The following is a 22,523-nucleotide window of genomic DNA, read 5'->3' on the forward strand; positions in this document are numbered from 1 at the left end:
TATATATTTAAATACAGTAAATCATCATTAATTTGCAGTATAAATTAATTTTCAATATAATTTCTAAAGATCTTTATATCAAAATTTTCAATTGAACCTTAATTTAAGAGATATTACACGATATCATAACATCATTTTAAGACTATACTAAAAATAATGTTTATTACAAAATGTAGAACTTCCACTTTTTAATTCTTGTGGATTCATAAATGTAGGAATTCAACTTTAAGGATTTATTATGGTTTAGTTTAATTAATTAAGTAATTTTATTTAAAATTTTATCCTATTAACAACGGCATTTTAAGATTTTTTAGTCTGAATAAGCAGTTTAAATTAAATATTTTAAAAATACATGAAAAATTTATTATTTACTCCTTTTCTAAAACATTCTGAAGAAAAAAGCAAATTTTAAATTTGTTAAATAAATATTTTGAAATTAAAAAAGAAATATTTGAAAAATTCTTGAAAATGTATTTTAAGTTATATAATGTTTCATTGAAAAAAATTAAAGATATTGTAAGTTCAAAAAATTTTTTTATTTTCTAAAAATTTTTTAAAAAAATGGAAAAATAAATTTTGTTTTCAGCTACTCGGATAAGGTATATCCAAGAGTATCTGTATTAAATTTTTAAAAATGAAATTTATTCAAAGCATCTTTTAATTTATATAAAATATGTTTAAAATAGAATAGAATACTTAATGAAAGTTAATTGAAATAAAACTTTTATTTAAAAATCACAAAATAAGAATCCTTTTAAAAAAATACTCTTTAAAAATATAAAAGATAAATAACATTAAATAATTTTAAGTTATCACAAAATGATAGATCCTATGAGTATTAAGGATAAGAAAAATTCTATTTTCTGTTGTGAGAGGTTGGTTACTTAACTTGTTTTTACTTAAACAGGTAAAGTAGTTTTCTAATTAGAATTAACTCCTAAAGGTGTTAAGTAGAATCCTATTTAATCAAAACTATTTGTTGTGTTAAAACTACGTGTTATTATTTAGCTTTTTCCAGTGTAGCTTATTTCTACGATACTTCCTACTTTATCATTTTTAATGTTCATAAAAAAATAACAATTTTATTTGACAAAAAATATTTTCATTTATCCATTTAGAGAAAGTGGATCAACAAGTTAATATTTAAAGGAATTTTTGACAGTGTAGAGTTGTTATGTAGTCTAGTAATAGAAAAATGTTATGCTTTACTCTTCTTAAAGACTATACATAGCAAGTATAGTTTATCCTTGGTCACTAGATTAGCTAGCGAAGCCAGCAAAAATATAATTAGGTTCTGTAAAATATTGGGTAGATGTTAACTTTTCAAATATCTTATCTTTATTAAAAATGATATTTACTTCAAATATACTAAAATTATTAAAACCCAGAATAACTTTTGTTGAGTCTATCTTGGAGATGCTATACGCTTTTATGACTTGATTAGTATAATTTACATTTTGGTTCTAACTATATAAAATATTTTTGATATTTATTACTTAGAACTTATCAAGTGTCTTTGAAATTTAATAATATGCTAACCCTTCTTAAGTAAAGAAAATATTAGATTCACATTGATTACTCCACATAGTATAAACTATATTTAAAGCACTCATAGTTTCATAAACTGAACAATCAAAACTAAATGGCCCTTGCTCCTGCTCTGAAAGATTTATTTAACACATAGACTATCCTATAGTTTAAAGCTATTGGATTGAAGCGATAAGCCCTAAATTAGGATCATTAAAAATTTTATTTAAGATTTGTGTGTTTTTATCAAATTGGATAGAAGTAGATATCCAAGATTAATTTGCTATTATCTAAATCTCAGGATCTTAGCTGTACATTTAAGGTTATTATAAAACAGTTATTCGATTAAATTGTTGAGTTGAAGAATTTTAATTGTTCTAACATAGAGTAAAAAATGTTTATACTATTTTATTTTTATTGGTAATAGGATCTAATGTGACCTAAATTGAAGATTCATCTGTTTATAAATAACAGTAATCTAAATTTTCACCAAGATTCAAGCTAAAAACATTTTTGAAGATCAACTTGTTTTGGTAGGTCAAAACAATAATTTCTCCAAATAAGATAGTATCATATGCATTCATTCCATTAGTATATTTTCCAATCAAGCTATTTTGAAGATATATTTGCAAATTTAGCTGAGGTAAGCTGTAGGCAATCTACCAACCTAGGAAATTTCCGGAATAAACGTTATTATCGTTGAAGTAGTAGAGATCATTAAATTTCAAGTTTTATGAGTCAAAATAATTTAATAGTGATAAAACTCCATTTGATTGCTTATTGATATATCCTTGTTATGATGTTAGATCTTTTTAGAGGTTAAGATTCATGTTCATTTATAAACTATCTGAATCTAATATTCGGAGGTTATTTTGACTATTTACTACTTAAATCTATGCAGATGTAGAAAAAAAAATATCTGAGTTAAAATTTTGATCTTAAATTTGATAATTCATAGATATTTAAATGAAATAGGAAAACTTGTAAAATGAAAGTGAAGGAGCATCTGTTTAAGTGTTGATAAAACCAATAAGCTCATTTCCAAAGAGAAATATGTTAAAGAAATTAGGATCTGCAGGAATAGCACAGTAAAGCTGGTTTTGTGAATTAACTTAGTTCATTCTAAAGATTAAATAAACTTTATCGTTATTTGAGCTTGTTGCAGGGATAGCAATATATTCCTGCATATTAAAAATATTAGCAGATTTTCGAATCATCAAAAAGTTAGAAATCTATAGTGTATATCCTAATCCATTAAGTGATCTCAAATACTAAGGATCAATAGCAATATTGCTAAAGCTAATTTAGTCATTATAACTGTAAATACTAATTTCTTAAGTATTATCTGAGTATTGTCTAAAGACAACAAAGCATGAGAATAATAAAATGACATTCCTATTTAATTCTTATTTTGAACCATAAGGGATTTGTATTTATTGGCTCTAGTATTAATTGAAATAATTATAGGAATATATTATTTTGTTGTCTGTAAAGTATAATATATTATTATATGGATTATATTATATGCTTTAAAAAGATTTACTTTATCCATTTATTTTTGACTAAACATAATTCATATATCTGCTTTATGAGTTAATTTTCTCAGGAAGGTATGCAAACACCATTACATATAATTCGTATGACATAAATATATATTTGTTGATTGGATCTGAAGAAAAACTTTGAAAATTACTTGAGTCTTAATAGATAATTGATCCTAAAATATAATTTTCATTATATGATATTGGTAAGAAGACCTAAACAAGTTATTTAACGGTGATGCATATGATTCCATTTATGTCTTATTATATATTTCCTTTGTTAGTACTTACTTCATCAATTATTTTAAAGCTATTTATGTTATCAGAATCTGCAGATAATTTGAGAAGTTTAATATTGTATGATTTTTATTCATCGTTGGCCTAGTAAACTCCGATATATATATCTTTTATGTATGTTGATGATAAATTTAATAAGTCCTTTGTTTCAAGTTACACTTTTGAAATCAATTGAGCTGGTTTTATCATTTCATATTTGATTTGAATGTCATTAGTGCTTTGTTAGTTAACATTTAATTCTAAATTAGAACCAAATATGTACTTTTCTAAATTTAAATTTTGCAGATTACCTTTGCTTTACTGAATCACTTAATAAATGTTTAATTAATTCAGTGTTAGGGTTGTGGTTGGTTAGGTAGAGCTTAAAGTCTAAATTTTGAAATTGATTATTTATTGAAATGGGTTTTCCTATTCTCTGACACTAAAATAAAAGGGAGAAGCTATGATTTATGTCATGTCAATAGTCATCAAAGGTAGGGACAAATTAACTTAATAAGTTTCATACATAGTTGGGTTTGTATCCTTTACATATGTGAATAATAATGTACTAAATACTTAGCTCACATCAATTAAGCTTAAGTTTGGAATACTCTCTAGCTCGAATTTATAAACGAGACTTCCTTTAAGCACAGAAAAACCTAAAATATATTTTTTTGTTACAGCAGCAATCAAATCATTTTGTATAAAGAAAACACCGAAATCAAAATTCAAATCAAAATCAGTTTAGAAATTTATTGTCTCTACTTATAAACTGTTTGTGTCTTAATAAAACTTAACCTTATACAGTTTCATTTAATTGAATGCAGTATCTGAATAAAGTTCTAGAACATAAATAAGGTTAATATTAACTGTCTTAGTGATAGTTTTTATTTAACTCTATTAATTTTAGACATTGTTTGCAAAATATTAATCACTCTTAACAAATTAAATTTCATCAAAAAAATTTTTCTTTAAGTAATACGCTACACCAAAGAAAAAGTTTCCTGTTTATAAAGTGCACTTGACTAAATAAAATGCATCGTTTTCAATATATTATATATTATAGTAATTATCGCCACAAGGGTTGTATAAATAACTCTTTAGTTTAATTTGTTATTCAGTATCTTCTGAAAAAGCAATTGATGGCTTTTAGATTCCAAATTAAAAGCAAAACCCTTAACTATATGTATCTTAATTTCTCAATTAAGCTTAAAGACCTTAGTAATTTATTAATTTTGAATCTATATCTACCTAACTATACCTATACATATTTGAATCGATACTGTAAATAAGTGTTGGTTAGTTTGAATCAATTACTAAGAATATTTTTCTATAATATGTTTTCAAAATTTGTATTCTGATGTTATTCATTTAAGTGGAATAAGGGTTAGCAATTTAAAATGAATTTAGATTATTAATTGTAATTACTTATTGTATATTTTAAATTTCATCTACAACTATCGTGAATACTGTATTTTAAGATGCATCCTATTAAATTTTTACACCAATTCTAACAGAGTAAGTACAATTTGTTTGAAAAATGACTTAGGAATCTAACTTTTAGAAGTTTGCTTCTTCATATTTTTGATTTTAAAAAACTAATGGATTAATTAATTTCACTCCATTAATGTTCTAAGTTGTGTAAAGGTAAAAGGGTTTTTAAATAACGCCAAAATATTCAGATAAATCTATCTCTTTATATTCATTCTATTACAGATTAATAGAAACATCGATGGACTAGGTTTAAGATATTGCTGCTAAATTAAGTAACAAAACAAAAACTAAAAGAAAGTTTTTCGCTATTTGTTTCATCCTTCAAATATAATTATCCTTTTCTAATTAATTTATCAATTCATAAAAATAATAAAAAAAATAGTAGTATCAAATCAAAAGTATTCCTTGATAAAAAAACTAAGAAGTCATAGTAAACTATTATGCAAAAAATATCTTGATAAAAGAGATAAATTATTAGTTCGTCATTATTTATCAAAGAATTTTTAGTAAATTGCTTCAATATATTTTTATAAATTAAATTAATTTTCTTAACAAAAACCAAAGAAAGAATAAATAAATTTTAATCGTATAATTATATAAATTTGAACAAACCTTTTTTTAAATATTTTTTAAGATTTTCATATAAAAAGAAAATTAAAAACTATCTTTCAATTTTAAATTCTTAAATATATTTTATTGTTTAAATTTTTTAAATTACTTAATTTGAAAAGCAAAAAGATAAATTTTTTTTTAAAAATTTTTTCGTTATTATACAATCCTTTATTTAAGTTTGATGAAGATTAAGAAAGTTTTTTAATCTTTTTATCAAAATAAAAATTATTTCAATAAATTTATACTATTTTTTCAACTTTTTAAACTGAATAAAGAGAAGAATTTTTAATTTACTTGGATGTTTTCACAATATCTCCACAAATATTGTAGATTATTTTATGAGTTTTATTTTTGTTTATGATTTTTTGAAAAATCAAAATAAATTTTTATGAGCTCAAATAATCTAAAACGAATTTAAACAATATTTATGCATATAAATAAATATATTTTATTTAATATTAATTTTTTGAAAAAATCATTTAAATTTATTTTTTTAGTCTTTCAAAAAAAAAAATAAATGGGCACTTCTCAAGAGAGTAGCCTTGAGTTATCAAAAGTAACAAACATCACTTATATATATAAATAAGATTTTTATATAAGCCAAAAAAGAATTTAAAAAATATAACACTCATTTGTTCTGAATAATAAAATTAATTAAAAGTAAAGTAGCTGATAAAAAGAATATCTAAAAGTAATTTAAAATTCTTTTAAAATAATTAATTTTACAATAATTTAATATTATTCAAATCAATCGCACTTACATCGAAAGTTCTAAGCTTAATTAATATGACGTAGTAATTTCATTTTTACTTTTAATAATTTTAACAGTATTTATTTAGTTTATTTTTGAAATTATTTATTATGAAAAGCTATAAATAGAAAGAAATATTACAATTGATTAAATAGCTATTTAAAAATTAATATCATAGAGAATTATAATGAAATGACTGATAGAATTTTATTCTTGAATAAAAACTTATTTTAGTAAAAAAAAACCTAAAAAAATTAGAAAAATACTAATTTATTTATGCAAAAAAAATTTTATTTTATTTAAATAGAAACTTGATCTTTAACTTACAGATAGTTACAATATAAATAAAACTTTGATTAGATTTATTTTACTAATTAATTTTAGATTCTAATTCAAAAAATTGGCTTATTTCTTAAATTGTAATTTTTATGAAAAATAAAAATTCATCATTAATTTAAAAAATCCACACATTTTTAAAAAATAAATACAAAGTTAATATAGAAAAAAACAAGAGAATATTTTTGTGTTTTTTTTACAATTAGTCAAGTTAGTTACTACCTTTAATTATTTAAAAAGAAATTTTAGCTCTTTGTTCTAAAAATAAAGAAAATTATTGTTTTTTTCTATTTCAAATTATTATTAAAACTTACATACCATAAAATATTCTTAAAGCAATATTTGTATAATATTACTTCTTTTGTTTCTTTATTTATTTAGAAAACAAATTCCTTCCTTTAAACTAGCATGAAGTATTTAATTACTTAAAAAAATTTTAGGAGCAAGTAAAAATTGTGTTAATAAATGTTTTGAAAATATAAATTTATGCAAGATTTAAAAAAATATACATTTGTTACAACTCAAGAAATAAAAGTTTAAATATTATTGTTATATATGTATATATACTTTAAATTAATTATTATAGAATCAATCAATTATAAATTGGTAGGCAATTAACTATTTATATATCTGTTTTTGTGTTTGTTTTGTTTATTGGCTAGATAATTGATTCTTTTTTGTTTGTATTTGTTAGTAAATTAAAAAATTCGAAGTTATTATTATTGTTTTAATTTTAGTAAGGAGAGTAGTTATTCTTATCATTATTAAAAGTAAGAAAAATAGATTATTTAATTGTGTTTTACATAAAATAGTTTTATGTAATGGGTTTAAGATTTTATTATTTTATACTTTCATTGCTCTATCAAGAATTTATACATAGGTAATTGAGATAAATTTTCTATGATTATTTGTTCATTAAATGGAGATATAATTAGAGAATCTGCAGAACTCATCCTAAATTTCTCTTTGTTAAGAATAGAATTAACCTTAGCATAAAGAATTACTGGAATAGAAGGTATGAGAGAAAAAGCCTCAAGCTATTTTATAGCTTGGCTTATCTCGTAGCCATCAAAACGAGTGTGTGCGCCTATTGAGGAGTCACAATTTATGAAAACTAAATTTGGCTTTTTGTCTTATATTATGGATATAGAATCATTCTAATCGTCAGAAAACAAAACCTTCACAGAGGGTTCAAACAATTCACTTAAATGTGAATAGGTATCTTTTTAGGTGTCAATAACCAGAATAGATTGTCCTCTAAGCTTTGATAATAAATGCTTTTTTTAAGCTGACATTTGAAATACTTTATTCTAATTGCTATGTTTATTTGTTAGACCTAAAAGTAGGTGTTTTGAATGTTTATTTTGCTAATATTCTTTGTTGTTAATTATTTTATTTATTTAATTTTTTGATTAATTAATTTCAAAAATGTGTTTGTTTGTTTATTTGTTTCTTGATTTAAAAAGAGTACTTTAAATTGATTCCAAAATTGTTTAGAATTAATTAATATATGAATGAATATCTTTTTTGATAATCAAATTTATTGGGATAACATTAATTTAATTACTTCTATGGGAGTGTTTCTTTTATGATTGATCAATTTTTTAGATTTTTACTAAGCGGTTGATTAATTATCATTCCATTGACTCTCAGAAATTTTGTTTATTTAATTAAGAAGTTGATGATATATTCAAGTTAATAGCTACCACTCCTAAAGATATCTTTCTAAAAACAATCGAATTCGAATATTGCATTAAATCCCTTCAACTATGCAGGTACTACCAACAATTAAGATCAAATAAAACTCCACTTTTTCATTTTTTTCATGTATAAGTCTATCAATTTTAATATAACAAGTGTTTGAGATATCAAAAATATCAAAAAAACTCAACAAATATGTTGTTTTTTTAGGGAAAATTAAAAAAAGAAGCATTTTGTATAACTAATATTATATATACAAGTTTGATACTTTATACTATTATTAATAAATCTATTTTTAAAATTGAAATATTTTTTTTCTATATTTATCATGATAACTGCTGTAAGCGAATTTGTTAGAATAAGCAAAAATCTAAAACTCTAAGTTTCAAATATTTAAAACCAATGAAAGTATTAAAACAGTTTATATTTACCATTTCAGGATAAAGGAGGAATATTTAGTTTTAAATGGATATTATATAAATTATGATTCCCCTAAGCTTAACTTAGTTATTAATAAATCAATGGTATCAATTTAGTTAATTGTATAAATTAACCTGAAGCTAATTTAATGTGACTGGAGGTATTTACATAAATTTGATAATTTTAAATCACTTAATTTAGATTATAATAAATTCCTATTAAATTCTGTGATATTTTAATGATTGTTAAATTCTATGATTTAGTAAAATAAAATACATACGTAACAAAATAAAGAAACAATATATAAATAATTCACTTAATATTAAGAACTCGAATTGCTTAAATTAAACATAAAAATAAAAAATATTTTAAGTAAATTTTGATGAGTTACTCTGCAATTTTATATTATCAACTTGTTAAAAATATTCTTTTTTTTACTACTGTTTTCAAATTGTGCTTCTATCATTTATTATCTTATTGTAAAAGTGTTTTTATAAAAAAATTGTTCAAAATCTTGTTGAAATAAATTACAAAATTATTAAAAATTAAAAAGGTAAATTTAAATTTTTGTCTTTTCAATAAAATATATTTTTTAATTATTTTTTAGAAATGAATTAGTTTTTTAAAAATATGATAAATTCCAAATTAGAAACACTAAATTAGGTATTTATTTTGAAATTTATTTATTTAAAATATATAGTATTTATTCACTTTAAAAAGTTATTTAATAAAGAAAAAGTAAATAAAATATATTTGAAAATACCCTAAAATTATTTAGAATTAAAAATTAATGCTAAATTTAAGAAATTTAAGAGATGGTTGATTAGAAATTAATGAATTTTCAGTTATTGTAATATAATTAAAATTTTTAAAGATATTTTTAGTACTCATTATTTTGGTAGATCTTAATATTTTTATTACATAAGTGAGTACAACTTAAAATAATATAGAATTCTTAAAATCTTTATCTTATATTATATTCTTAATAGAAGTTGAATATGGCAAATAAATATGAATATAAATATTATTTATTGCTTTTTATTTTATGCTGTATATTAATAAAACTAATGTATATTTTTTTTCTTTATTAATAAATAAATTGTTGGCAAAATATTTTTCAACTTGAAACTTTTAGTTCTTTAATTTTATTTTGTTTAAAAATATTGAAATCATTAGGATAATAACTATGTTTGATTACTTAAAAATAAAAAGGGAACTTTCAAAATTTGATTTGAAATATTCAGTAAACTAAAAATTTAATTTAAATTTGAAATTTATGCAGGTTGATAAAGTCCTTTAACTATTAAAAAATATAAAAATGATGACTTATAGGATACAAAATAAAAATATTTACCTTAAAATTTAATTAAAATTAAAATTTATTTCTTTACCTAAAAAATTATGCATCAAAAGCAGTAAAGTGTAAATAAGAAGATATTAATGAATTAGAGAAGAATGCAAATTAAAAAAAATAAAACTATCTAAAAAAGTCTTGATAATTTTAGAAAAGCTTAATAACCGTTTTTTAAGAGTGATTTCTAAAATAGTTAAATAATTATTTTTAGCTTATTAAACTGTTTAAAGTAGATCAGTATTGCCAGCATTATCAGAAAATGAGTTGAAATTTATTTTGGAATTATTTTAATTTTTAATAAACAAGAGTGAGTTTCTTTAACTATACAATACAAAGAGTGGAGCATACATAGATAGATAGATTTTTATCTATTTATGCAAGATATAAAATAAATTAATTTACATTTTTTTAATCTTAATTAATTGTCTTAATTAAACTATATTTTTATATAATTATTTAATTTTTTTAGTATGTGATTTAATAATGTTAAGTAAAATCATTTTTATAAATTCTTTATATTAAGGTTTGTTTATTGGTTGATAATTAGGTTAAGTCTAGAAAATAGATGAGATTTTTTTATTTTATTATATTTAGATTTAGAATAAAAGGATTTGCTTGCTTGCTTGTTTTCTTTTTGAATACTGGAAAATTATTTTTGGTATTCTCATTCATTATTCATATTTATTCAAACATCCTATTGTTATTCTTATTTTTTCTTTTGTAAGTAGACAGCAATTTTATCCTTTGCCTATTATAAAGTATTAGAATTATCTGTCAAATCACAATTTTTTAAGAATTCTTATATTTATGATTCAAGCCAGTCATAAAATTCTTTATTTTTAATCATAGCTTTTTCCCAATTAGTACCTGCGAAGTTTGTAGCTTTTTTGATAATTCTTTCGAAGAAATAAAGGGAGAATTTACGAGCACACCAATTTTAAATAGATTTAGGTACAAGTGGAATTTTATAGTCAACATTTAGTACAATTTTGACATAGCATTTATTAGGGCCTAAAGGTATAATATTGAATACATAGTATTTATATTCGAGTCTAACATATTTAGTTGTTTTGGGAATTTAAAGATCAATTTTACGGCAAAATTCAGGGTCGCTATGAATAGATTTGGAAACGAGTGGGATACTGCCAATTTCATCAAGTAAATTGTAACCAGTACCATAGAAATAACATTCTCTCTTAGAAACCATAGGGACATCCATGCAAGCATATCCAATTTTACTGGCTCTACGGATATCCTTAACTAATTTACCTTCCTCAACGAATGGAACATAGTCCTTAAAGTATTCAAATTCGTTACCCAAGCAAAGAAGATTTCTTAGAGGAAGATCAAGTTCGCTTTCCATTCTGAGACTCAAAGAATTAGAATCAGGGTATTAATAAGAAATTTTAATTTTTCCTTTTTCTTTTTCGGTAATCCAGCCCTTTTTAATTTAAAATAAATGTAAATATGTAATCATCTTGTGAAGTTTTGAAATTAATAGAACCAAAGATATTTTTTAGTTTTTTATATAAGAAAATACAAAAATATGAATAAATTACCTCTTCTACTTAAAGAACTTCAAGGTTGTAGTTGATCAAGTCTGTTTCATCCTTAATAAGTTCAATGAGTTTGAAATTCTTCTCTTTGAATTCTTCGATAGTCTATATTTTTGTAAAATTAATTCGATTAGATTTGAAAAAGATTTGTTTAAATGATTTTTAATTGTTATTTGGTTATATTTATTTAGATTAATCCAGCCTTTTTTTTTTGTGAATCAATATAAAATTAAATTTAATAAATTTTTAGGAAGTAAAAAAATGCCTCAGTGAAATTTTTTGATATGAATTAAATAGTAATACACAATTTTTCATAAATAATTTAATTACCTTTTTTTATTGTTCTGAAAGATCAAGTTCTTCACATTCACTTAGAATCTATTCAATTTTAAGGACCTTTCTATTTGCCTTTTTAAGTAAAATAAGATAAGTAAGCTAAAGAAATATTTATAAGTAATTATGTAATTATCAATAAAGTGATTCTCTATCTTTAAAAATAGAGATTTACTTTAAACTTATACATTTTTATATAGTAGATTAATAAACGAATGAAGGTTATTTACTGCAAGTATTTTTCTGGAATCTAAGAGTTCCTCAATATCCTTAATGTGAGAATTTGCTTTTTCCATATGAATTTCAAAATCACTTTTTGTGGGAACAGATTCTACAGCAGCAGGAGTGCTGATGTTAATGTTATTGCCATTAAGTTGTTGCAATTTTTACTATAAATTAGATCTATTACTATGAGATTTTGCCAAATTTAAATCTTGTAAATTATCAAGTTCTTGATATCTAACCTGATGATTCTTGTAATGGACAAAGCTTTCAATCTATTGTATAAATGTAAATTAAAATAAATTCTCATACAAACTAAATTTAATATTCTTTATAATAAATTGTCTAAATATGAAATGGCATTGAGCTTAATATCTAGTGTATGCTTATCAATTAAGAATATGGTAAAATTATTACTTGTATTTCTTCGTCAATATCTAAGTCTTAAGTTGGCTAGCTGATGTAATTAGTGTAGCTGCTGTATTTTTATGAAGGCTTTCTTTAGAATTATTCGTTAATAGAGTCGACAATAGGATTTTCATTTAATTTTGTGCAAATTTATGTCATTAAATCAATGAACTCTTTTGACTATTTTATAATTTTTTGATTAGTTATAAGTGTTTTAGATGGATAGATAAGTTAATTATATGGTGGTAATAACTGAAAGATAAATTAAAAAATTACATCAGGTTTCTCATTCATCAAGAAATATTAATCAACTTCTTATTAAATGTTTTTAATGACTTAGTAGCTATAGCCAGTGCATTGCTTTTCTTCGAATTCGCTGATTGCGGAATTAATCTATTTATATTCATTTTTATTCAGTTTTATTCAGTTATTAATACTTACTTCTTTAATAAGCTTGAGCTGATTTCTATGTAGAATAAAAAGTAATCATACCACAATAAAAATCAAGTCAAGCTCAAATATATAGAAGCACTTTATATGTAAAAAATTAATTACTCTGCTTTCAAATTTCTTCAAATGATCGAAATCGACGGCAGGAAGATCGTCAGATGAGTTAGACTATTATTTTAGATAAAATAAATATTATTTTTATGTTCATTAGCTAGTGCGCTTGAAATAATTTGCTAATAAATTATGAAAAAATATTTACAATTTTTGACATATTTTCTCTATACTGTATTTGTTTGTCCTTTTGTTTTTTATATATTTGTTTTTGATTAAGATTATTTTGTTTTGCTTTGTTTTTTGTTTATTTATTAGTGAGCTTGCCTCGCTGATTGATAGATAGATAGATTGATTTGATTTGCTTTTTAAAGGTTATTTTTCAATATTTGATTCTTCTTTTTTTAATTAATTTTTTATTAAGTTTTTAGATCAATAATTTCCCATATAAAGTTTTAAGGTTAATTGAAATTTAATGTCTATTGTCCTAAAGAAGTGAAAAAAATAATTCATTTAATTATATCAAAATATTAAATAGATTAAAGATATAAAACAAAGATTGTCGAGTAATAAAGAAATATAACACGAAAGCGGTGAAAGATTTATGATTTTGTGACAACTTTGCAATCAGCAGTAAATTTTACTCTTAAAATTTACATTTATTTTTAAATTTCTAACACTAGAATGCTTTAACGCAATTGCGTTTATTTCTTTCAAAATATTTTTCAAAAACGAATTTAAATATTAAATAATAATAAATACATTTCAAAATAAAAAAGTTTATTTTGATTTGATAATTAATGACATTTCTAAAATCATATTTTATGAGTACAAGCATCGGTTTACTTTATTTAAAAAACAAAATATTAGTTTTGTTTATTAGATTAATTAGTAATAAATTTCTGGAAACTTTATATTTGATCAAATCATAAATTTTATTAGGTTTTATAGCTTTAGCTGGCGAAACTTACAAAAATATTGATTTGAAATTAAAAAAAGGCAGGTAGATCATTTACTTTTATAATAATGCAGTAATTTACCTACAAACATTAAAAAAAAAAATAATTAATCTATTTCTCATGCTAATTAGTAAAATTAATCTCACGCTATTCATTATTAATTGATAGAAGTTAAAAATTAGAATGAACTTCACATGGAGGACAAGAATTTTATCCAAATAATCTTAGGAAAAAAATTTATACTTAAATTACATAAAATTAAAATATGTATATATTTTATCAAGTTTTTACTTTAATTAAGAAATAGAAATTTATAATTAATTTCAAAATATTTATGAAATGGGAGTAAATTAGAATTTGATTTGGTTAAATTTCGATAAATCCTGAAACAATATTTAAGATATTTCCATTAAAATAAAAACAAAAAATTAGTTATCTATCTATATCATTAGTAGATTCATGCAAAATCATTATCAGTAGTAAATCAATTAAATTTAATTTATAATTTCAATTTTAGTGCACTCACTGATTGAATATTCTTAATTTGTAAAACTATAGAAGCATAATAATTTGTGAAGCTTAGAACATATTTGCTTAAGTCGTAATTAATTTTTTGTCCCTCGTTACATTTTATTTAAAAAATATAACTTCGTTATAAAATAGATAAAGTAAGTTAAACGTAATTTTGATACGATAAAATAATTGTTGTTTTATAACTCTCTTAACTGGAAATAGAAAAAATTGTTTAGATCTAACTAAATAAAGGAAAAAGTTAGAAATAATCTATTGTGATTATAATTTACATAAAAATTGTGATTTATCTTTATAATCAGCAATCTTTTTATCTTTTCGTAATGAATTAAATATAATTCAATTAAAATGAGCAAACTGAACAACTTTATTTAAAAATTTAAATTGATAATGTCTAATTTTTTGAGCCGCAACAATATCTCATCACTATTTTCTTGAAGAGCTATGGGATGAAAGTATTTAAGAGTTAGTTTGGCAGAGATATTCTTTGTTTTAGTTTTTATTTTGAATAAATTGTCTCCATTTACATTGAATAATGATGTAAATAGTGAAGATTGTAGATTTGTTGGAGAAATTTCAAATGATTTTTGCAAAATAATTTTTAAAATTTTATTATAATTGGAAATTCAAACAATTTTATCATAATAACTATTATTTAACAGTTAAAAACAAATGTTAGTGATTGCATTTCTCAGCCAACTTTTATTCCAAATACCTTTTACATTCCTTTGAGAGGAAACTCTGTTTAAGTTGATGATTTACTAACAGTAAATTTTAATATTACATTAAATTATTATATTAAAGAAAATTTTTGATATTATAGCTTGAGGTGTATATTGTAGATGAAAATGTTCATACTCTTTTAGGGAGAGGAGTTATTTAACCCATTTAATATTTGTATTCTATTAAAGGCTCAAATAAATACTTGCTTATAACCACTATTCAAAAGCGAAAGGAAATAATCGTAGGATAACTATTACTGACATTACATTATTCTGTAATAGTTTTAATTTAAGTTAAATAACTTACAAATAGTAACTCTGTATATTACATAAGTTGGATATTGGGGAAATTATGATGAGTAAATCATTAATTTCGAGCTAAATATATATCCTTTGTACAAAATCATAAAAATATATTAGCAATTTTATTTTTATTATTAAATTAAATTTTAACAATAAAAGACAGATACAGAAGGAAATTCTTTAAGCTAGGAGCAAAGCGAATAAAACTATTTGAATCAATTACTCGCAAGAAGTTTTCTAGAAGGAGTCGAGAACCCTCTTTATGAAAAGTAGTATCTTAAAAAAATTATATCTGAAAAAAACATAGATTTGCTTGATCCTACTAACTATAAAGAAAAGTGGAAAATATACTCCTAAACTCTGAAAGAGAGGTAGTTAACTATAAATCAATATAAATAAATTTCAGAATAGCACGAAAGAATTCTTAGAGCATAATAAGTAATTAAAACTGACTATATCAAAGGAAATAGGCTTCTAAGATAGCTTTACAGTTTTAATAAGTAAAATTATAAAATTTAATATTAACTAATTTGTAACCAGTGAGGGAGGGAATCAATCAAGCATAAATTTGCCATTTTAAGAGATTAAAATTAATTTTTTATTATCAATATAATAACCATGCAAAATATATAAATATACTTTAATTAATTTTATCTATTCTTAATTCCATATAGAAATAGACTTTGGGGTGAGGAACATGTTGATTTTTCAATTTATATTGACCAAAAAATTCGATTGATGAATGAAAAAGAAATCTTTGCCTAAATGAGCTTAGTCTTAAACAAAGTTGTTTATTGGCAGAAGCTAAATGCAAATATTGAGAGTTTTTTATTGAATTCAAAGGCTCTGATTGAGAACTTGGGTTAGTTGCTACTAATGAAAGAAAATAGCAAAGAAGGATACAAAGATAGTGTTTATGTAAGAAAAATTATTGAAAATGAAGTTTCAAAACAAGACTACTACAAACAAAAGATAGTAAGACAATATAATTTTATAGATAAACTTAGCAAAACTATGGAAAATGTTCTGTTACAATACTAAAATAATGATCACCTAGAGAGAGAATATATCGATATGAGAGGAGATGTTCTCACTATTTAATCTAATATTAGAAAAAAACTATATGGTGAATAGCCTGAGTAAATTGAAGAACTATAATATTTATAGGATTTATGTAGAAAGCTAGATAGAATATGCAAATAACAATAGAATTAGATTATTTTTATGAGCAGAGAGTAAACTAAAAATAATTTTGCATCTGAATACCAAAAACTTCTAATAGATTTGAGAGGAGTGTAGTCAAAGTAATTAATAGCTATTACATTAATTAGTTATATAAGGATAAAAATTTACTTGAAATGCTTATAAAATTTATTAAATAATATCAATTAGGATAAATGCATTAGAAGATTAGATTAAGCTTAATGGAGAAAAATTCTCTCAAAATATTGCTAAACTTAAAGTTGAAATAGAAGTAAATAAATTTGCTAGCAAATATAATCAAACCATAAACAAATAAAATTAAAAAATTATTTAATTTTTAACCAAGGTAAAAAAGAATGCCATATCTACTGCATCAATATCGAACATATCTTACAAATTACCATCTGATGTCAATTAATAGTTTTGATAGTATATTTCTGACAATAGAAAATTGACAGATTTGATTTTGAGAAGTTATTATTCTGATAAATGAGAATTCTATTTATCTTATAGATGTTAATTACTTTTTTTATGGATTGTATAATTTTTTTAATTGTAAAGATTAAATGTAAGTGATCCAGTTAATTGATTTATGATACATTTCAAATTTACAAAATTTAAAGATTAATTAAAAATTTTCTCTATCATGTCTGATAGAAAAACAAAACTATAATTAAATTAATAAAATACTAGTCCCAAGAAAAGATAAATTACTTCATTAATCATTAAATTTTATATTTGCTGTAATAATTACCTATAATTAGGTCATAAATTTAAAGCTCTACCTTTAAATATATTCAATTTAAAAAACAGAACAAATCTAGAAAATCTTTGCATTTCTTATTGTTAATTATTTAGAGTATTTTAAAGTGTGATGTTAATTTAATCTTAAAGCTTTAAAGACTACTTTGTTATTAATATAAAAATTTACATTCAGATTTGGAAAAATAAATTAAAAATAGAATAAATCTAGGCAAAATAATTAATTTCATCAGGTAGATGAAATAGCTAACTATCAAGTATATTTATTTTACACTTTTTTAAACTATAAGTTTTTCTTTTCCTAAATTATCCTTTTTCTTCTTACTAAAATCTAACAATTAACTAACTATTTTTATCATCAAAACAATTTTTAATAAAAATGAAAAAATTAATTTACATTTATTTCCTCCTTTTTTCCATCTATTTAAATTTTTCTTTTTGTAAATATTTTACTCAAAAATTTGTTGCAATATTTGTATAACTTGCTTTCAAATTTTCATACTAATGATCATAATATATATATACAGCTGATACACTATAATAAATAATATTTATTCTTCAGTAAAGTTAAATAATACTTGCTTATAATTGTTCTAATATTAAAATAATTAATGGATGCTGCAAAATATGTGGTTTAAATTTATTCTAAGTTTCATTAACATTCTCTAATAAAATATTAATTAAACTATCTATTTTCTTTTAATAAAAATTCAACTAGCATTTTAAAAATAATATTAAGAGTACCCAAATAATATATTGACGAAATATTAAATTACCATACAAAGCTTAATTTATAATTTCTAAAAAGCATCAAAAAAAAAGAAACGAAAACATAATTTTTATAAAAACAATTTTAAATCCATTTATAATTAATACAGAGAAAATATAATTTTAAAATAATGTTTTTGGTGTTTAAGGATTAATAGATTATCTACTTAAGTTACACTTAAAAATTTAATATTATTAAGGTATTAATAATATCCATAATTTAGTTAATTTATTGTATGAAAATATTGAAAAATAAACTTATAATTATTTTATTAAAACTCAATTTATTGACTAAAAATAAATATTATAATTGAATTTGAAGAAGAATTATAATTTTTGTATTCATGATATTTTAAAACAAAAAATAAATATTTAAAATTAAGTAAACGTATTAGGATTAATAGTAGATAAGAATGAAAATTATCAAATGATTAGATAGTATTAAAAAAATAAAAATAATGATATTTGAATTTTATTAAATTAACTAAAATAATTTTAAAAGAATTTATTATTATTTTTTTACATTAATAACTAAAAATAATTAAATCTTACTCTCTTATAAAATTTAATTAAGTAATAAAACACTTTTTCTTATTATCATACTCAAAAATATATTAAAATTAAAAGAAATTAATTTAAAAAAGCAAAACAATATTCATAATAAATAATATAAATTAAATTGTATTATTTTATGTAATTTATTTATTTATTATTTGTTTTTTTCTTTTACATTCGATCTAAATTTTAAAATATATTTATAGAAATTTTTAAAATTCTAAAATAATGAGTGAGATTCTTCAAACTCTTGTTTTAAGTATACTATCTTCGTATATTTTTTTTATTTTAAGATAGTTAAGTAGATACAATAATTAAAATTTAATTATTTATTGTAGTTATAATAAAATATTAAATATGAAAGAGACTTATCATTATTGGTTGATAAGTAATCATAAATAATAGACTATTCAAGAATTACTCAAAATAATTACATTTATTTTTATTCAATTTACATATATTTTTTAGAAATATGATTTTTTATATGCATTAAAAATTAATTTATAAATTCAAATTATTTTTTAATTTTATTTTTCTGATGAAAAATAATTTCAGTATAATAATAAATAGCTTAATATTTTAATATTAGTTTTTTTCTTTGCTTTTTGATCTCTACAAAAAAATTATATATCTCATAGTTGGTTCGTTTAGTGTAGTGGTTATCACGTTCCCTTCACACGGGAAAGGCCCCGAGTTCGACCCTCGGAATGAACATTTTTTATTTTTGAGTAATTTAAAAGATTTAAATTGCAAATTTATGAAATCGTTAATAAATAAAGTTAATATATTTAATAAGCAAGCAAACGTAAGAGGCATTTCAAAAATAAAATTACAAAATAATTTTATTTTGTTAAAAAAAAATTTACTAATTAAAGTATTAATTTAAATAAATTATTAAATTAGAAATTTTAATATATTTAAATGAAATTTTTTATTTGATTTGACTAACTCAAGTAAATAAAATTAACTATCCACTATATGTAGTATTAATTTTTTATATGTTAATTACTACAATGTTCGTTTAGTGTAGTGGTTATCACGTTCCCTTCACACGGGAAAGGTCCCGAGTTCAATCCTCGGAATGAACAATTTTTTTATCTTATTGAAATTATGCTTTTTTTATAATAACAAGAAAAGTGAAAATAAATGTTATATTAAAGGAAAATACAAATATTAATTGTATTTTATAATATTTTCATATACTTTAATAATCTACATAGAAAAAATTTTTGTTATTTTTAATAGATTTAACTTGCATATCATATTAAATATTAGATAATTAATTTTATTTAATTTCTATTAGTTCTTATAAAAAAATAATGGAAAAAATATTTTGATTATTTTCTGTTAAAGATTAACAAAAAAATATGTAATATTAATTTAATAATAGATTATATTCCTGTTTTAATTAATTAAATTAAAAAATATAATATTGTTCAATGTATTAAATTAACTAGGCTATACTTTTAATTTTAAAACTTCAATAATAAATTTTGATTGAAAATATGACACCTCATTTTTTATCTGTGAATTTAATCAGTAATACTTTAAATGCCTGCTTTTTTGTAAAGCTTAAACAAAATTGACTTATAATTAAATTTTGTCTACATAATAAAATCTATCTTTTATACATTAAAGAATTTACATATTTTTAAGTAAAAGTATTAATAATATCCTTTAATTTGGTTTCTTGATTATAGTTTTAGTTAATAAAAATGAATGTAATTAGTTAATAGCAATATTAGACAAGTTATCAATTATTTAAGTATGTTTAAAATTATTTTAGATAGCATTTGAAGGGTGCTTTCATGGCAACTTAGAATAAGTTTATAAAACAATGACGTATATTGAGTAGTAGCATAACATTAAGATAGATGCTCTGATTAGTTGTGGAGATTTTTAAGCAATTAGAAATAAAGCAGATATGTATTCAATGAAATGTAAAGAAAAATATCTTGAAATAGGAAATTTCCATGAATATTATACAGGCGCTAAAAAGGCTCCCTATTTGACCATATTTGTAGGTGGAAATCACGAAGCATCAAATCATAATAGAGAATTGTAATTTTAAAAAATTATTTGCTATACTTATTAACTAAAATTATACTTAACAAAAGGTATTTTGGAGGATGGGCTGCTCCAAATATTTATTTTATGGGAGCGTCTAATGTTATCGTACTTAAAAAAGGGAATTAATAGATTCGTTTAGGAGGTATTTCGGGAATATATAAGTAATATGACTTTATTAAAAGCTAGTTAGAATCCTTTCCTTTTGATAGCAATAGTATAGTTTCTTGCTTTCATCAAAAATAAATAGATATATTAAAGCTTAGTCAAATTGGTTTATGCAATCCTACATCAAATATGGATGTTTTTTTGAGCCATGATTGGCCTACTGATGTTGTAAGCCATGGTAATGTGGCTGATTTACTTAGAAGAAAGAAATTCTTTGCAGAAGATGTAAGAAATAATTGTTTAGGGTCTTTTCCATTAAACTACCTTTTGAAAGCTATCAAACCGTAATACTAAATTGAATTGAGCATGTATAAATATTCTTTAAATTAAAAAATCAAAGTAAATATTGGATTAGTGGTCATTTGCATGTCAAATATTCTGCAGTTTTTCCTCATTCAAAAGACTCAAAAGAAGATGTTACTCACTTTTTGGCACTAGACAAATGTTTACCAAACAGAGATTTCTTGCAAATTATTCCTTTTTGCAAAAAATCTTGGAATTTATAAGAGGAAGATAACATTCAAAATAGTTAACTAGACCAAGATGAAAAAGATGATATTGATCAAGAAATAGAGCTTTTTTATGACGAAGAATGGTTAGTGATCTAAAAAAGTGTGTACGAAACATTTAACTATCATCAGAAATAAGATTTCTTTAATTTATAAAATAAGTAAATTCAACATTTATTTAAAAATGATATTTATTTGAAATATTTAAAATTAAGTTAAATCTAATTGAAAGATGTTGATTTCTAGAAAAAAGTTTAAGATTAAATTATTAAAAATAAAAATTATTTTGAAAATAAAATTCTAAAAATCCCTCTTAATTTCAAAATAACTTGTACTCCTTATTCAGGCCCATCTGACTAAAGTAAAATTAATATTGTAAAAAATAAAAATATCAATTTATAATTATTTTAAAGCCTGCATGCCAGATAAATTAGATTTAAATAATTAAACTCTTGATTATTTAAATCTTTTAGGAGTTAGCTATGAAAGGCTAAGAGATCTTTTGTTCTATGATAACGGTATTTATATATTTAAAAATATTAAGAATATCTTCTTAAATTTTTTTAAAAATAGAAAAACCTTAGCAAATGCTTAATCAAAATGCAACTATAAACTATAATAGTCATTTTGTAATAAAAAATAAAGATGAAATAGACCTCAATGATAGTGATGATTAATAAGAGTAAAAATAAATATAAACTAAATAGGATAGTCATTAACCAAATTAAATTGTTTAGAATTTAAAAGAAGATATAAATTAAATATAAAAATCTTCATAATAATAACAAAATAATGATAAAAATAAATAAGTATTTACTGACTCGTCTTCTATTAAAATAGATGAATTACCTTTTCTTTGATTATAATTTTATTTCTAATAAATAATAAATTTCAATCCATGTTGTGCAAAACAAAATTATAAAATATTTCAATTAAATTTTAGA

The 22,523-nt window shown here is 21.4% G+C and overlaps 5 protein-coding genes across 5 annotated transcripts; 2 read left to right on the forward strand and 3 right to left on the reverse strand. All coding sequences in view use genetic code 6, as the record gives it.

The window, feature by feature from the left end:
* Nucleotides 1-812: 812 nt before the first annotated feature.
* On the reverse strand, nucleotides 813-5,156 carry TTHERM_00068020 (hypothetical protein; the record flags this gene model as incomplete). Its single annotated transcript, XM_001007739.2, has 1 exon — nucleotides 813-5,156. One exon carries the CDS (start codon nucleotides 5,154-5,156, stop codon nucleotides 813-815), a length of 4,344 nt encoding a protein of 1,447 aa, XP_001007739.2.
* A 2,232-nt stretch (nucleotides 5,157-7,388) lies between these two features.
* TTHERM_00067000 (hypothetical protein) lies at nucleotides 7,389-7,832 on the reverse strand (the record flags this gene model as incomplete). The annotated part of the gene is made up of 1 exon (XM_001007736.3): nucleotides 7,389-7,832. The coding sequence occupies one exon, from the start codon at nucleotides 7,830-7,832 to the stop codon at nucleotides 7,389-7,391; it is 444 nt and encodes a 147-aa protein (XP_001007736.1).
* A 2,865-nt stretch (nucleotides 7,833-10,697) lies between these two features.
* On the reverse strand, nucleotides 10,698-13,252 carry TTHERM_00066990 (START-2 domain protein; the record flags this gene model as incomplete). The annotated part of the gene is made up of 8 exons (XM_001007735.2): nucleotides 10,698-11,453; nucleotides 11,572-11,673; nucleotides 11,899-11,976; nucleotides 12,132-12,398; nucleotides 12,541-12,711; nucleotides 12,808-12,924; nucleotides 13,087-13,149; nucleotides 13,241-13,252. The coding sequence occupies 8 exons, from the start codon at nucleotides 13,250-13,252 to the stop codon at nucleotides 10,698-10,700; spliced, it is 1,566 nt and encodes a 521-aa protein (XP_001007735.2).
* Nucleotides 13,253-14,845: 1,593 nt separating this feature from the next.
* TTHERM_00066980 (hypothetical protein) lies at nucleotides 14,846-17,177 on the forward strand (the record flags this gene model as incomplete). The annotated part of the gene is made up of 7 exons (XM_001007734.2): nucleotides 14,846-14,977; nucleotides 15,185-15,289; nucleotides 15,346-15,519; nucleotides 15,707-16,047; nucleotides 16,222-16,851; nucleotides 16,940-17,021; nucleotides 17,097-17,177. 7 exons carry the CDS (start codon nucleotides 14,846-14,848, stop codon nucleotides 17,175-17,177), a joined length of 1,545 nt encoding a protein of 514 aa, XP_001007734.2.
* Nucleotides 17,178-20,550: 3,373 nt separating this feature from the next.
* Nucleotides 20,551-22,439, forward strand: TTHERM_00066950 (pyridine nucleotide-disulfide oxidoreductase family protein; the record flags this gene model as incomplete). Its single annotated transcript, XM_001007733.3, has 7 exons — nucleotides 20,551-20,556; nucleotides 20,622-20,896; nucleotides 20,953-21,354; nucleotides 21,411-21,740; nucleotides 21,795-21,940; nucleotides 21,993-22,097; nucleotides 22,153-22,439. 7 exons carry the CDS (start codon nucleotides 20,551-20,553, stop codon nucleotides 22,437-22,439), a joined length of 1,551 nt encoding a protein of 516 aa, XP_001007733.3.
* Between the last annotated feature and the right edge of the window lie 84 nt (nucleotides 22,440-22,523).

This window comes from Tetrahymena thermophila, assembly GCF_000189635.1.
Source record: "Tetrahymena thermophila SB210 genomic scaffold scf_8254811, whole genome shotgun sequence".
NCBI classification, from domain to species: Eukaryota; Ciliophora; class Oligohymenophorea; order Hymenostomatida; family Tetrahymenidae; genus Tetrahymena; species Tetrahymena thermophila.